Below are 17959 nucleotides of genomic sequence, written 5' to 3' on the forward strand. Positions count from 1 at the left end.
GTATATATATATTGTATTGGTATCATTAAGGTTTCTTGTTCAAAAATTACAAGTATCATTGACTAATATGTAATTTCTGAACAAGAAACCTTAATGATACCAATACAGTATATAAATACTGATTTAGTATCAGTTAAGCGAAATTATCAGCCTTCATGATACCAATACAGTATATGATACTGATTTAGTATCAGTTAAGCGAAATTATCAACCTTAATGATACCAATACAGTATATGATACTGATTTAGTATTAGTTAAGCGAAAATTATCACCCCTAATGAATGGGGGGTATGGGCTGTAATTATTATGAGAGAATGAGTATTTCAGGAATTACTTTGAATTTAGGTATGAATTTGTAATTATTTTGAATTTTATGGCTCATTTATGTAGTTTTCCCAATAAAAAATTGAACATGTAAGCCCACAAAGGCCCAAAACCTAAAAATAAAAACAATATAAAACATGATAAACCTAGAAGTAGCAAAAGAGAACCAACTAAAAGTCATTTTTCATCGCAGCTTTCAAGCGACGGTAACTTTAATTAGAAAACCAGCGCCGCTCTCGATGATCAACCAACTTCGATAAAATAATCACTTATATAACTCTCTTTATCATAGATCTTATATGGGAATAGCTCAAAGAGCTTGAATCAATTTCATCCAGGACACCTATAAGTTATTTAGGTGTCATGAAATCTATTTTTTTTTTTGAATTGTCTCTTTGCTATATTTTCAGTCATTTTTATTAAAAGGTATCTATATCCCTTCTTAATTCAGTAGAATTTATAAAATATTTGAATTCGACTAATTTATTCTTGTTTTTTAATAGATTGAGCCTCAGAAGGAGCTGATACTGCTATTAGAAGAAAAAAACAATAACAAATTCCTTGTTTTTTTAAAAAAAATTCACAACGCCAATCACCAACTCGTGCCTGGTAAGCTTACAATAAATTCTATTGTTATACATTTGTGTTATACAAATTGTTGGTTAATCCTTAAATTGTGCTATTGTTTTGTGTGAGTTTTAATTATGTTTTTTAAAATTTTATTATACACTTGAAATTAATTTGTTACTCTTTTGAGTCAATTTACTATATAATTGATAAAAGAAATCTTACATGAAAGATATAATTGTGGTTGTTAAAAACATATTATTATTTCGTTATTTTTTTTACTTAATTTATTATAGGATATTATCTATGCTGTACATTTATGATATAACATGTATAAGTTAGTATGCCAGAGAAAAAATAACAAATAAATTAAATATAATATTCAAATCGTCATGAGATTTTAGTGAATAAGAAATTTTAAATATTTGATGTTCATTTATTTACTTCTCAAAATTCTTTTAACATTATCTAATATTTTGCTTATTTTTTGCATTGTCTTTTTGGTGGTTGAATAATGAGTAGATTAATTTTTAAGCTAAGTAATATTTTAAGGAGAGGAGTTTCTAATAAGAGTGCTTATCTAAAATAAGAAAAATGTGGTCCAAATGGGCAATTCTGAATTTTTACTTCTTTACCATTTTGAAGCTTGAATTTAAATAGGAAAAAAGTTACTAGACTTTTTATACTAACGCAAATTTCAATAGTATATATACATATATAAAATAGATCTAGTTTAATACATAAAATTATTATGAAATTACCTTTAGAAGTATTAGGCATAGAAAGACGGTGATTTGTTGTTCTATAAAATAATTTTATACCCATTTTATGAAAATTCGGTCCTTCTCTAGTGAATTGATCAAAAAATAAATTTGTTAAATATGTGTCGTCATCGAAAAATGTACAAGTGTGAAGTAGCAATTTTTGAAAACAACTATTACTAAATAAGTGCTATTAAATTTCTGAGATAATTACAAATTTGAAAAGATTATTTATGCTTGAAAAGAGAAATTTCTTCCTCCTATTTATTCAGAGAAAGAAGTATTTAGATGAAGTGTTATATTTAAGCGGTGTAGAACCAATTACTGAAGATGCAAAAAAATTAAGTGACGGTATCTACAATTTGTACTCCTAACAAGATATGCTTAATCAATTTATGCAATAAAATCTTATTTGATTAATTCAAGATGCTAAGGATCTAAAGTTAATGAATTTCAAAGTGAATTTACATTTTAAGTTTTTACATATCCTTATATAATTTTATCATATATATAGTCAGAACCTGACTTGTTTAAAATTGAATTATGAGTATTATTTTTGCATTTTGAATTCTTTTATAAAATAGTATTCATGTCTTAATCCTGAACAAATTAGATTTGACTATATATATGACAAAAACTATGTATACATATTTTAAAAAATTAAAATGTAAAATCACTTAAAATTCATTAATTCTATATCATGACGACCTAAGAATTAATTAAATAAAATTATGTAACTGATTGAGCATGTCTTGTTGGGAAGACAAACCGTAGACATTATAATTTAATTTTTTTTACATTTTTAGTGATTGCTTTTGGGCCACTTCATCTGCATTCTTTAGATTGTTTATTTTTGAATAAATAGGAGGATTTTTTTTCTCCAGGCATCAATAATTCGTAATCATTAGTGAAATATTCAGCAAAAGTTGTTTTTAAAAAATTACTAGCTGTCACTTGTACATTCTTTGACGGCAACACATCAATATTATTTTTTTGTGAATTCATTGGAGGAGAATCAATCTTCATGACACGTTAAGATTTTTCTTAGAACAAGTCACTTGTTTTTCTATGCTTAGCAATTTTCAAAAGTGACTTAATGCTAATTTTATGTATTAAACTAGATTTATTTTGTATATGTATATATATATTAATTGAACTTGTGTTGACATAAAAGGCCTAGTAAATTTATTTTCATTCAAGTTCAAACTCCAATTGTAGGATCATAAGAATTTAGTTTTAATTCTAGTTAATCGGATAAGTCTCGAGCATGTTAATCATTATTTGTATGTTTATAATGTATTAGTTTATGAGATCGCGCTTTATGTTGTACCCTTTTTAAAGAATATATAATTTTTTAATAAAATCGCATGTATATTATTATTTAATTAAATAATATATTTGAGTTATAAAATATAAATTGAAGAAGAAAATATCTTCTTATGATTTTTGACTTTGCTAGAATTAAAAATAAAAAAAATTAAAATACATAGATTAAAGAAAAAATATTGATTGTAATATTTTTATTTATGTTCTCACTTTACCAAGTAAGAATTCAGAGTGGTAATAAACAAGAGAGGTAAGAGGATCATCACCTCCTTCCCTGAAATTGAAATGTTTAGTTAAAAAATCAAACATAAATTGAAAGGGAGGGGGGGGATTTGGTTGTTTTCTCGAAAAATATCATATAATTTAAACTTAGCAAATTATTTTATTTTTCTATTGTGATACTTTAATTAGTTTTCCCTTTTTATTATATCACATGTAACGATAAAAATATCATATTTAAAATTTTATTTGAAGTATAATTATTGTTATAACCAAAAAATCTAGTAATATTTTTAATATTGAAATAAAAAAATAATTTTTGCCTTCTTTAGTATTTTACTACGTTGCTTAAAATTGATTTGTACTTTTGAAGTCAATTATAATTGATAAAATATCTTATATTGACAATATAATTATAATTTATTACTTGAAATTATTCATCATTTTTCTGAGTCAAATTATAAGTTATTAATAATAGCCCATATAAGTTAGTATTCCAAATAAAAAAAAATAAAAGCAAACAAAATAAATGCAATATTAAAAATCTAAATTAGATTTAAACAAAATAAATGCAACATAAAAAAAATCTAAATTAGATTTTACTGAAGACGAAACTTTAAATATTCAATGTGAATTTATTTTTCTTTTCAAAAAGGAATTTTTTTAAAAAGCAAATACACTTTCTCTAAAATAGTGTTAAGATTAATAACTAATGATAGAGAAACAACTAAATATGCATTAGCTAGTGAACAACTAAACATGCATTAGTGACTTGCTCTTTGCGATAATCTTTAAGTTCAATTTACCTCTCACTTAAAATTGCATTGTTATCTTTATTGCTCCTCGTTTCCCCCCGTTAAATTTTCTTCTTCATCTTGATGAAGCTGCAATAAAATAATTTGATCATTTTTCTTTGATGAATTTTATATTATCATCAAATTTTCTTTTTCATTTTGATGGACTTGCAGCAAATTATTTAATAATCTCTCTTTGATGAATCTTATATCGTTAACAAATTTCCCTTCTTCATTTTGATGAACTTGTATTTGACTATTATAAAAATATATCTATGATCTTCATAAAAATGTTGTCCATATTGGCACATCACACATCAAGAAAACACATCCACGATCTTCATAAAAATGATGGGACGTGTCCTCTTTTTTTAGTTATTAAAGACATGGTCGATAAAAAAATTGAAGGAAAAATAAAAAATAAAAAAGAAGAAAAATATGTACTAATAAAAAAGAAGGAGAAAACAAAAACGAGCATCCAATAAGTACTCCATAGATTAGGGATGTCAATGGGGAAGTGCGGGTTGATTATTATTTTTTATTGAACCATTTTCATTTACTATCTTGAATATTTTAATAGTTTTAAAGAAATTATCTTAATAAATAATGTTTTGTCACTCTTAACATGTAAAAAATTAAAATTAGGTTTGAACCCACATAAAATCACATATACCGCAATCCGCCCCGCCCGCATTAATTTTTAAAAAATCTCACTTCAACCCGCCCTGCACAACCTTAAACCCATACCGTCCCGCCCACATTAGTTTTTTAAAAAACCCACTTCAACCCGTCTCGCCCCGCATAGCTTTACATTCACCCCGCTCCGTTGTCATTTGTACCATAGATGATTGCTATTTATAGATGAATTAAGTCATAAGAATTGGATAGAAGGAACTTGAGAAGAAATATTATTTAAGTAGAGAATACAATTAGATGGAGATCTTTTTGTAATTCATATGATATAATTAGATATAATGAAAACGATTGAATTCTTTTAATTATTAAATAAATTAATTAGTGAAAAGAATGAAGGGAAAAAATAAAAATAAAAATAAAAAGAAGATAAAAGATAAATATTTTTCAGGCATAAAGAGGTGACATATCACCTTGTCTATATTTGATTTTATTATATATGTAGATTTTTTTACGCGTATAATATTTTGTATTACTTTTAGTTACAAAATTAGATCTAAATCATTTAATATTATTGTTGTTGTTACCTTTAAAAGATATTCTAAATTAAGACAATATTTTTTTATAATCTAATTAGTTTGAGCTTGAAATATCTAAGAAGATCTCAAAGAATTGAAGAGTGACCTCATATATACGCATTGGGCATCCATAATGCCTTTTAGAAGGGTAGTTTTGCATGTTGTTATATGGATCACTATATTAAGCATGTCGTTTGAAATAACTGGAGCAAAATAGAAAATAATAGAATTACTTGCTTTTACGAGTACCGATAGGTTCTGAAAATAATATTCAGTGAAAATCTTACAAATGTTTAATGAGAAATAAAATGTCTTTCTAATTTTTATGTGACTGATTTTAATATGAATTATAGTTATGGCACCCTATTCCTTTAAAGATCATGCATGAGGAAGTTCGATTGTTATTTCTTGATTGCAAGAAAAAAAAAGTACACAATAACACTTGGATGATCTCAACTAGCTTAATGTAGTTTGATAATTGATGTTTATGTGGTTAGCTTGGAATAACGATCATAGTTAAGATTTTAGCAACTAAAAAAAAATCAATTTTGAGATTATCGCCATATTTGTACACTGCATTCAAATTTTATCATGGTCTTTATATATTTTCAAAAAATAATTGAAAAAAACAGATAATATAATACAAATAAGCGGGAAAGAAGTGAATATTTTCAAATACATTATTGTGTGATCTTATAAAAGACATATTCATATACATATATTAGTTAAATTGAATGCAAGAAACTTGTGAAAGTCAACTTTTATTTTTTATAGGATAGAGCCCAAGAATTGTTGGACCAACACTAGGATAAAATGAATAGATCTATTACGAGACTATAAAAGAAGAGATGAATATAAGATTTTATGGCCTTGCACCTCAAAGAAAGCATGATTATGACATTGGGTCCTACTTCTAATCTTTATGAACATCACTCTCAAACACTATATTAGTTAGGTTTCTTTAAGTTGAAGAATAAATTGTGAGTTTTGTTGATATTTTAGTACTAATGTATATTTGAATCTATTTGTTAATATTTAGATTATTATTGTCACGATTCAATTCTTCGTGAGAGACACTCGCACTAAATCTCCGGTGAAAGAACCAATAATATACTAATACGCAAGCAACTAAGCATCAAAAAGGAATAGTTCTTATTAATTAAAGGAAACAATCTTTAATATGAACAAAAAATATTCCTTTTAAAATCTAAAAATCGTGTATCAAAACATCTACGTGGTCTAATATGAGATGCAACCTCAAAACAAAAAGTGTCTAACTCCTAAAAATAGATTAGAGAGAAAAGATGAACACATAGTATCTCAGAGGAAACAACTCATTCTTGGATTTAGAAAGTGTTGGACTCACAACTAAGTTCACAAAGCAACCGCTGAAATATGCCTTGTACTCAATAAAAAAAGAGCAAGTGCAGTATCAGTACACAAATTTACAACGGGATCTTATCACTTTATAAAGTCTTGTACTTGGTTCATAATGTGATTTAACTTATTGAGATCTTATCACTTTATTATTTCAGGTACTTGAACCTCTCCATAAGATTTCAAGAAGCGTTGTGTCGTAGGCTCTGCAAAAGCACATGTATGCTATAGGAATCTTATAGACCATTTGGTAGAGTGTAGTAGAAAAAATAATGCATTAGTTTTGTGTATTAGTGGTACCTTGTTTGATATATTTTTTTAGCCTATGTTTTCATTAGTTATACACTCTATTGTGTATTGAGGTATATGTATTACTAATACCATGGATTTTCATGTATTAATATATAATGCAAGGCTTTTAGCATGGATTTTTTTTTATGTATTAATGCATACATTAGCATGATTAAAGACTCAATTGCCCCTCAACTTTTTTTACATCCTTTCCATCATATTTGTGGAGGGTATCTTTGTAAATATATATTTTTTTTAAAAAAATTATGCAATGCATGTTATTTTTAATATATCAAACCAAACAATTCATAAAATGTAATGCAAGCATAACTAATACAATCGTTATTAATACACTATATTTAATATTATTTCTATACATTCTACCAAATGACACCTTAGTTGCTTATATCTCCCCCTCATGTTAGACAAACTAACATATATTTCAATCGATTTTGGAGAAGTACTCATCTTTGTGCATCATGGCATGTTTATTAGTGATATACCGCACATAAAAGTTATTAGGTGAAAGATATTTAATTTCTAACACTAAATCAATTCAAAGAAAAAAATTAATCATGATTTATTAGTTTGATGCATACAAATATCGTTGTATGCAATATATCATAATTCAAATCATTACATCAAGTTTTGTTATCATGAGCAATAATTTAGTTATTTATCTGAGGTAATGTAAAATTTTCTTAGATATTAATTATAACATAATCAAGATGAATTATTTTGTTTACACAATCTGAAAGTTGTTCTCTTAACTCAATTATTTTGCATAGTTAATTTTGTGAATGTCAACATGTAGGGTGGGAATAAACACACATATACTCATCTTATAGATGCATCTATTTAACATATCACATGACAGGTGAACGATTCGTATTCACTTTTTTATACTTTTCAGATTCTACGGAATTCAGTACCAATATTAGTTGATCTACTCAACTTCTCATGAAAATAAACAACATAAAGAATTTTTGAAAAATTCTAGTTCTTCAATGTATGTTTGAATATTTAATAGGTACATCTTTTAGATGACTAAATTATTCGTGCCAGCTGATAAAGTTATTTGTACTAGTAAACTCCAAATTTATCATGACATGTGTCTTTTATTTTAGTGAATTTTGATTTATTAATTATTATTACATGAATAAATTTCAAATTTATTTCCTTTCAATTACTTTACCTCTCCTAGAGGTGTTGTGATATCATCACAATAAAGTGCACATCCGTATTGATAAAGTTTATTAAATGATAGAGAAAATACATAAAAATTTCTATGAACTTCGCAGCAAAACTTACTTTAGTACTTTAGCTTTATGGGTAATTATTTATCCGCTAATCTCTTTTCAAGTGAATTTAAATACACCCAAACAACTGATATGGCAAGACAAAAAATTAATTGTGCGTAAATACCAAAAATTAAAGAGAAAAAGAATAAGTGAGCCCCAATTTTTTTATTTTTAGCCAATAATCTTTCTTTCCTTCATCTTCCTCATACCCTACCACCCTCCCGCCCTTAGTACAACCAGCCCCTTCATCTTCCTCATACCCCACCACCCTCCTCTGGCCCTCAACCACCATTTGCACCACCTCTTTCTTCTTCGTCACTCCCAACCTTTTTGTATTTCTTCAAAACTCCCATCCCGGCCTTATTTCTCCTCTTCAAACCCTCATCTTCTTTCTTTACCTCACCTCCTCAACCATCACTTGCCTCGCTCTCTTCCTCTTCCTCTTCTTCTTCCTCTTCCTCTTCCTCCTCCTCCTCCTCCTCCTTCTTCTTCGTTGAATATTCCATCTTCTTTCTCTTTCTTCGCAACCCCCCCCCCCCTTCCCATTTCTTTTCATTCCGTAAAAGAGTGTGATTAACGGGGGGGAAATAGAAAAATCAACAATTTGTTCTTGCTTCAAAATTATTAATTATGACAATGTTTGAATGTAACGAAACTTGAAGCTCTTTTTAATGAAAAATCTGCAATTCTTTCGTCTCAAATTAAATTTTCAATCATTATTTTGATAATGTGTTTTAAAAATTAAATGTGTTTTTGTGACAATGATTTTGAGATTTTTGATCAATCTTTCAATCGTGACTAAGTTTGTTCAATTGCAATCGTGACCGAGTTGAGGAACATGCACTCTCATTTTTTTGAATTTTTTTTTGCTTTGTTCATGGGGGATTTTATGTATTTTCTGTAAATGCTATCATATTCACTTCAGGAAATGATTTCGTATTTTTAGCATTTATCAAAAGTTCTCATTCTTCTTGAATGAAACATAATCATCTGAGCATATAAAATTATGATAGATTTGTACCCCATTCCATGTTCATATGCATTAATCAATCACTTGTCTTCTTTCAAATATATTATGCACTATTACCACATTTACTTCGTGAGCATATCAAGTGAAACAAGTTTCATGATTTTTCATAAAAACACATTATTTTACTTTAAATATCATTATAATGCATTGAGGCTTAAATTTATCGTTTTACCCATAAAAAACATTTTAAGGCCCTAATAGATGAGACTTAAACCCAATATCTTATCATGATAATACATAGGGACTTTAATCCAATATATTATCCTTTAAATGCAATGATACTTGAATCTATCGTCTTATCCATAATGAAATTTAAAAAATACTATCGATTCCGATAATAATATATTTCTTGCAACTCCAATCAAAATTTAAGTGGAGTTATTATTATTATTATTCACTTTCTTGAGACATATCCAAAGAAAGTAGTAGCTGCATCACTATTTTACTAGAGCACACAAGATGAGCACACATATAATCAACGAACTTCTATTAGATATAATATATAGTAATAATAATTCTCATCTTATGAAAAGGATATCATCCTTGGCCCATAGAATAATAATGAGGGTTGGAGTTTCATAAAATCAATCAATTATTCCTAAAAAAGAATTACATCAATTGAGAATCTAGTTCGTCCATTGAGTTAATGATGTTGTTCCCAATAATTTTAACTAACTTAAAAGAAACGCTAAGTAATGTCAAACAATACTTGCAAGAAAAATATATAATTAAAGTTCATATATAGCTAATTCATGTACATCAATATTAATAGGTCAAGAACCATATCTTAAAATTATAAAGCTATAAAATCGATATTAATTTAATTACGTTTGGTATAACGTAAACTATTATTCATGAATTTACAATGCATATTCATGTTTTAATAAGAAAAAAATGACTTGATCCCAATCCGACCCTCACTAGAATTTCTAATTTTTCTATATAACACAATAAATATATATTTATTTTATAACAATAATTATTTATATTATACTTTATACTTACTATAATAAAGGGCTAGAAGTTCAGCAGGCTTATTTGGTACTTCAGAGCGCAGCGTTCAATAATACGGTGCATTACATCGCCTTCATCAGATTTGTTTGGTTCGTCTCTTTTTATCTCTTCTCAGGTACGTGTGTATCTCCTTCTCTGTGCTCTGCTTTTGGGTTGATCTCGAGCTGTGTTTTTTTCGTTTAATTTCTCCTTTTGGGCCAATTTATCTCTTTTCTGTGCGATTTGGCGTCTTTGGATGTGTATGTGTGTTTGTTTGAACTAAATTTGGGGCTTTTTGGTTCTTTCGGCGATTTGTAATTTTGAGGCCCTTGAAGCACTGCTTTGGTGGCTCTAGGGTTGAGCCTCCTTGTTGATAAAAGTACTTTGTCAATTCAATGTCAATGTTTCCGTTAATGATGAAGTTTTGTGGGGATTCTACATCCTATAAGGCCAGTTACTGAATTCAATTTCTAATTTTTAACCATCTTAATTCGAGCACCGGAACATCAATTTTTTTAAAAAATAAATGTAAAAGAAAAAACTTTAACTTATTGGTGACTTGGGTGTAGTAGAGAAGATAAGTGTTACTTGTAACTTGGAAGCATACTTAAATTTTCAACTCTTTTTATAAGTTTAAGATGGATTGAAGGTATTATATGTGGACTTTACTTTGTGAGTTGTGAAGATTTTCAGGTTTGAGTCCTTTTAAAGTTTATTTTAGTTAACTCTGTATACTTGCATTAATGATGCAGGAAATTGCTGTGATAAAGGAAATTGAGAACATGACTGACGATAGAAGAGTTCACCCAGATTGTCGGAATGCTTCGAACCCTTATCATGAATGCAGCGAATATTGCTTCAAAATAATAGCGGAAGTAAAGAAGCAAATGAGCAAAGCTGAAGCAGGTAAAAACTGAATTTTAAGTTGCAACCCTGGAGTACTTTGACATTTTTTGGCACTAGCAATTCAATTCATATCACAAAAGTTGAACCATTTGACTCTAGTTGTTTGCACTAACCCAAAGATCAAAAAACAAAGCAAACAACAACAATTAACAATACAAAAAAATTAAATAGAAAATGTTGTCTTCTTTTTTGTTTATGTCTTTTTTTGCTGCGTAGTCAAGCTTATTTAACCTTTGGTTGAAGATACTGATGGGTATTGTTTCACTTGCCATTCTAGGGGTCCTTGGTATTACTAGGTTTTTTCCCTTGCAGACAACTGTAGTATAATGATTTGACATCCAAGTGTATATTCAGACTGTTGCAGCTTTAAAGGAGTTGTAGTAGAGCAATCAAAGAAAACGTTATACCGGAGAGAGTGACCAAGCAATCTTTGCTAGTTATAGATGGAAAAGTGAGAGCACAAGGTGTTAGCTGATTGAGAGACATATATAGTTGTGTTGTCTCCTGCATCACTGAGATCAAAATAGTTGGTAACTGGTAATTAAGTAAGTGAGGTGTTGGAAAATATGGCTGTCATGTCAATAGTACAATTATCAGTATGGAGTAGACATGGTGGTATAGTATGTATTGGAGCTGAAAACCACCTTCAGAAAACTTGAGATATATTCCTGCCGAACAGAGAAGTAAGAATTAAGAAAGGTAATTGGCGGTTTGTTGAAGAACTCTACCCGACTTGCCCCTAAAATATTCTATCCTTACACTATTCATGCCTATTACACAAGCCTATCTTTTTCTACTCATACTAGGGGCAACCTAATCTCGCAACCACTTTTCTTTCAATATATCCTCCCAATTTTTAGTAATAGGATTGGTGCAAATATTTGTTGGTAGAAAATAAGACCACTATCATATTACCAAGATTATAGTTAAGTTAGTATAAAATAAATGATGTATAGTTCAAGATTAAGGCAAGTTTTTTTAATAAAACCTTATGCTACCCGTATCTTTGTGGGTGTAAAATTTCATTTTCCCTATTTTCCTACCTATCAACTTTCTCTTCCCATGTGGGCAGGGTCAAATTTATGTATCTACAATTAACCATAGGGAAGGGCGAAGCTTGGTGTCCTGTTTTCCACACCTTGGAGCTTCATGAATTTGAGACTTGTGGATGCAAAATCCTTACATACTTCTAGTGCCTGAAATACAGATTTGCCTGTCAAACATGTCTGCAGTACAGGGGAGTGGGGAAAAGTAATTAATGGTGTCAATAGTAGTTCATGGGACGGGGAATAGTACATTTTTTGTGAATGTTGTATTGGGACATCATGTAAAGTGTGATCGGTTTTTTGTGTTAATGCCATTGACATTGAGTAGATAAATGAGGATCTATATATGCTGAAGTGGAACTTTATCATGTCAGCAAGAGACAAGATACTACACTACACTGGTTAAGCCACACACTTCAATTAGGTTGCACTTATATGTGGTCAATGCTTAGCTAACATATGAAATCTAATGATATGAGATTGTTAAGAACCTCCTGACTTAACTAATGCCAAAATTCCTTGGCTTTATTTTAGCTTTTATTGATTGGGCTTTGAGTTTTTGATTTTCAGAAAGCTAGCAAAGAGTTATGGAAGTAGTATCGTCATGCCCCAAATCTGGATGGGGCAAACAAGTACCATATGAACATATATGCTATGCAGATTATCTATGCCAGGTGTTATATCAAAGAACTATATATTGATGACTACTGATAAGGATTATACATGCCTATAACAAGGCATGACCAACTGATACAAAAGACAACACCATAGTGTCCATGTAGCCTCTAAAAGAGTAAGAAACTTGTTGATAAAAAAAGAAGAGTAAGAAACTTTGCAACTGTCTAGCAGTCGGGATAAGGCCCCACCATACCCATACTTAACAAATGTATACAACAAAATAGAATACTAATTTACTCCTTGTTCCCTTTCATTTAATATAGGCTACATTTAGAAGTAGCTCAATCAAGTAGGAAGTCGAAATAAATAACTTAACTAAGTAGATAGTCCAAACACTTAGGACGTTTACGGTAGTAGGTGAAGCACATAGCTCAAGCAAGCAAGTGACTTTATCCCATATTCATTTGTATTTGCAAGTCTCATTCCCTCAAACAATATTCTTCACTTTAGTATAGTTGAATAGTTAGACTTTGACTCGAATTTAGCCTCACTTTCACATATTTAAATAAATTTCTGACGTTAACTTAGTCGCACATATGTTGAAAGGTATAGGGTATTACAATAATTTGCTAGTATGATAAGCTCTTGCCTGTTAACCTCTCTTCTGCCCACGATGAGCCCAACAATGGTTCTTTCCATCACGTGGCTTGAACCCCCAATCTTATGGTAGGAGGTGAAAGGTCTTTACTACTATGCTGTACCGCTATTTCTTTTATAACCATGGTGTGCATGTCAACTTGTGCGCATTTCATATAATTCCACGAAGTACTTGCTACCTCCCACCAACACAAGTATCAGGTAACCTATATACCAAGACTTGGACAGATAAAAAGAAATTACCTAATGTTTTTGCCTCTATTGGAATTTGAACCTGAGACGTCATGATTTTCAACCATTTTATTGACCACTAGCCACACCCTTGGGATGCCTATACCTCTATTATCATCTTTTAAGCGTTACTTGCATTGGTTGCAGGAAGAAAACTATACTTAAATCAAAGATATAAGTATTTCAAGCATGATTTGTTGGAGATGCTAACATGTTAGGCTTAACTAGTAAAGCTCACATAAGTGTTTCCTCGAGCATTTCCGTTTGCTAGCACTTTTGTTTCTAAGGAGAGCTAATGCCTAATGTTTGCTCCCGTAGAATGGCAAATTTGTTGTTCTTTCCTAGCCTGACCTTCTTTATGCGGTATCAGGTGTATTGCAAGCTAATACTATTGATGTTCATCGCTCCTCGGTTGTGAGTTCCGATGGGGGTGAAGGTGCCCCTGATGAAAGGGATGTTGTTGAAAGTCACAGTGATGCAGATGATCAGGCTGATGGAGAGGATAATATGGGACAAGACTCCGCGAATCTCACAGGGAGGAAGAAGAAGTTATTTGAATTGAGGTTAAAAATGGTAATTGCAAATATGATTCTTTTCTGTTCATTTAGAAATCAATGCTATAATTCTGTTGACTTCTCTATTTATTACTCCATCCTTTTCAATTTGTTTGTCTTGCTTTCCTTTTTAAATCTGTTTAAAATGAATGCCACTTTCTATATTTAGCAACTCTTTACACTCAAATTTAAGCCATAAGATTCAAATGGCATTTTGGTACACTACATAAATATTTTGTTCAAGACCACAAGATTCAAAGCCTTCTTTATTTTCTTTAATTCCGTGCTGAATCAAATTAAGGCAAACACATTGATATGGAGGGAATATTTCGTTTTCTTCTTTTTCTCAAAAAAATATTTCATTTTCTTGTTTTCTTTTCTTCTTTATAGTATCTTCTATCAAATTATTTATATTCTAGCTTGTGGAATTTTATGCAGAATGAGGCAAGAAAAGCTAATCAATCTGCAATGGTAGCAGAGAAGAAAAAAACAGAAGCTCCACCAGAGTCTAGGGGAATGTCCAAGCAAAAATGGATCGAGGAGAGGAAGAAGAAAATTGGGAAGTTGTTGGATGCCAATGGGTTAGATATGAGCAAGGCATATATGCTAGATACACAAGAGTCTGCAGAGGTTAAGTACAAGAAGTGGGAGAAGGAGCCTGCTCCAGCTGGTTGGGATGGTATGACTGATTTTTCATCACTGTTCTATTTCCAGACCCCTACCCCCACCCCTCCACCAAAAAACAGAGAAAAGAAAAAACTTTACATGATTACTAAAGCTCTCAGATATAGCATGAAATGTGTCTCTTAGAAAAGCTCGCTTTGTTGCGTCCAAAAGAATCATTGTCTCCTTAGCTAATAATAAGTTTTAAAGGGTTCAATACTCTAGCCTTAGCTGCTCAGTGAGATTTATGTGTGATTCTCCGCTTCTTTTAAAATGGTCAATGAGGAAGTAAATTCTTGACCATCATGATTCGTTGGTATCAACTCTTAAAAGAAATGACAGTGTATAGGGCTTTTAGAAATGCACATTAAGCTGTGCCTGAGTTGCTTCAACTACTTAAGAGTGTTTATAGACTTAATAGTATGACGTAGAGAAGAATTTGACATGGGAAAGCTAAATTGATGTGTTCACTGTGTAACAGAAAAGTATTATTTAGCAAAATGATGGATTACATAAGAACGGGAGACCAGTTGGAATAGGATTTCAAAAGAACTATGTTTTAGAATATATCTCCACATAAGGGACAAATCAACTACAGTTTGGTGGAATGTGTCCTGATTTACACTTTTACTTTAGGAGGATAACGAAATTAGTGTGTATCTATTTCTAGAAATTTCAGCTTGGTAAACCGATTTGTATTTTGATCTTACAACAACTACTATGCCTCAATCCCAAGCTAGTTGAGGTCAGTTGCATAATTCATCAATATCATAAATGCTCTGTTTGTCCATAGTATTTCAATACTCCCTACTTGAGCATTATCTAATGCTAGGGGTTCTCTAATATATTATAGTGGTTACATCTCTAAAATACTAAATACTAGTCCTCTAGTTGGTATCGTCTGTACGGATTTTCAACTTGCACTATTTTCTAACTTTTTGCTAGGTCTACCAAAATTTTGTGATATTTTAGATCTTTTGTGATAAATGATAATTTCCTTGCATGTGGTTTTAGATCTACCTCCTATTTTAACACCTTCAATCATCATGTTGTCTCATCTAAGAACCGGTGCATTCAGAAGCCTATGTAACACGTTGCGAAACCATCTCAAGCGACATTCTCTTATTTTATCCGTTATATGTGCTACTTGTCCCGTCTAATGGAGGGATGTGTTCATTTCTGATCTTAGTTAATCTCTGTAAGACTGCACATCCATTTTAACATTCCCATTCTTGTGACACTCAATTTGTCGATTTGTTGGGCTGTAGAAGCCCAACATTCACTCTGTTATAACATTGTTGGTATTATAGTTGTTTTATAGAAGCCTTTCACTTTGGTAGATATCTTCCTAGCACATTACACTCCTGCTGCACTCCTCCATATCAGCCATCGTACTTTAATCCTATGTGGAACATCTTCATCTATCATTTTATTCTATTGGAACATTGAGCCTAGATGTCTAAACGGTCTAGGTACCTCAATTCATCCTATCTGACATCAATGCATGCTGAGATTTAATGTATCTAATTGGAAAAGGTTTACATTTTTATGGTTGTGGACGTTGTGATGTTGCAACTGGGAATTAGTTGGACTCCTTCAATTGAATTAAATTATAATATTCTATCATTTTCAAATTTTCTTTATGGATATTTTTATAGAGCTATGTTGGGAGAAGTTATAATCATCTGTGACTATGACTGTCTATTCTGGCAAAAATTCTCATGTATTTGCCCACCTTGGATTATCTAGCTTGAATTTAAGGTAGAAAAATGAACTCCGGTTTTCTGGGTATTGATTGTGCAATTTGTATTGTCATGCACAGAATTTTCGAACTGCTAGCCCGTAAGGGAAAGTTAGAATTCTTTTCAATTTCCTGTCATATGCTTCTGTAGAGCAGTAGTAAATATATGATATATTTCTGAGCTTGCAGTGAGACATGGTAAAAGTATCCGATTTTCTTATAGTTCAATCCCTTGTTTAGAAAATATTGTCGACCTTCATTGATGATCCTTCTTTTTTCCCTGGCACTTCAGAAGTTTTGGATTGTGATGCAGATGTATATGGTGAAGCTGATCTGATTTCCTTACCTATGTTATTTGTCATTTTTCAGTTTTTAATCAGAAGACGCTATACGATGCATACAAGAAGCGCACAAAGAATGTTGCTGTTGATGTAGATGAGTACAATAGAATGAAGGAAGCTGACCCAGAATTTTATCGAGAAGCTTCTAGTCTACAGTATGGGAAGGTAAGCTTCAGCCATGATACTTAGCTTTGTTTGTTTTTATTAATTTCAGACTTCAGAAAATAGGCTACCCTACACTAACATCTTTCACTTGTACAGGCACCAAAATTATCAGACGACAAGATAGAGAGGATGGTGAAGGAGCTCAAGGACAGGGACGAGAAGCGCCAATCATTTAGTCGGAGGAGAAAGTTCCATGAAGAGAAAGACATTGACTCTATTAATGATCGTAACGAGCACTTCAATAAAAAGATTGAGCGTGCCTTTGGAAAATACACCTTGGAGATCAAGAATAACCTTGAGAGAGGAACTGCTTTGCCTGATTGAGGTATTAACATGCCATGTCAGTGTGTGTTTTTCTGTATCCTAGAGCAGTCTTGTGACGGGGATGCTCCTTGATCTGTTGCTTTCCTGTATCATGATTTCAGTTAATGTCAATTTCTCTCTCTCAACCTGATGCAAATGCTTGGTGGTGGTTAATTATGGTTCATCTTATAAACCTCATTATTAGCAAGAAACTTTTTTATTATTGACAACAAAAATGTAAATATCTAATATCCTTTCCCCTCCCTAAATGAAAAGGTTTGAATAGGGAAATGATCTATTAAAGGTATGAGCTTTTCTTTTGTGACTGTGATATGATTATTACTGGCCATTTGATAAATAAGCAGATGCTGACAGAAGGATTCTCATTCTTAGCAATTTATGCATCCAAATGAGGGTGCTTAAATATGCTTGCAGAGAGGGTCAGGTGATGTAGAGTGATTTTTTAATGGTTTGGCTACAATCTGCACAAAGTTCTCTCGTGAATGGTGAGTTGTGTACGTAGAAAGGGATCCCCTTTA

General features: G+C 30.9%; 1 protein-coding gene across 1 annotated transcript; it reads left to right on the forward strand.

Annotated features, from left to right (window-relative positions):
- Positions 1 to 10266: 10266 nt before the first annotated feature.
- On the forward strand, positions 10267 to 17727 carry LOC125840010 (uncharacterized). The gene is made up of 6 exons (XM_049518990.1): positions 10267 to 10331; positions 10948 to 11101; positions 14024 to 14226; positions 14646 to 14886; positions 16981 to 17117; positions 17214 to 17727. The coding sequence occupies exons 2-6, from the start codon at positions 10978 to 10980 to the stop codon at positions 17439 to 17441; spliced, it is 933 nt and encodes a 310-aa protein (XP_049374947.1). The 5' UTR covers positions 10267 to 10331; positions 10948 to 10977; the 3' UTR covers positions 17442 to 17727.
- Positions 17728 to 17959: the final 232 nt, after the last annotated feature.

This window comes from Solanum verrucosum, unplaced genomic scaffold (genome assembly GCF_900185275.1).
Source record: "Solanum verrucosum unplaced genomic scaffold, falcon-dt-bn FXZP01000177.1, whole genome shotgun sequence".
Lineage (NCBI taxonomy): Eukaryota > Viridiplantae > Streptophyta > Magnoliopsida > Solanales > Solanaceae > Solanum > Solanum verrucosum.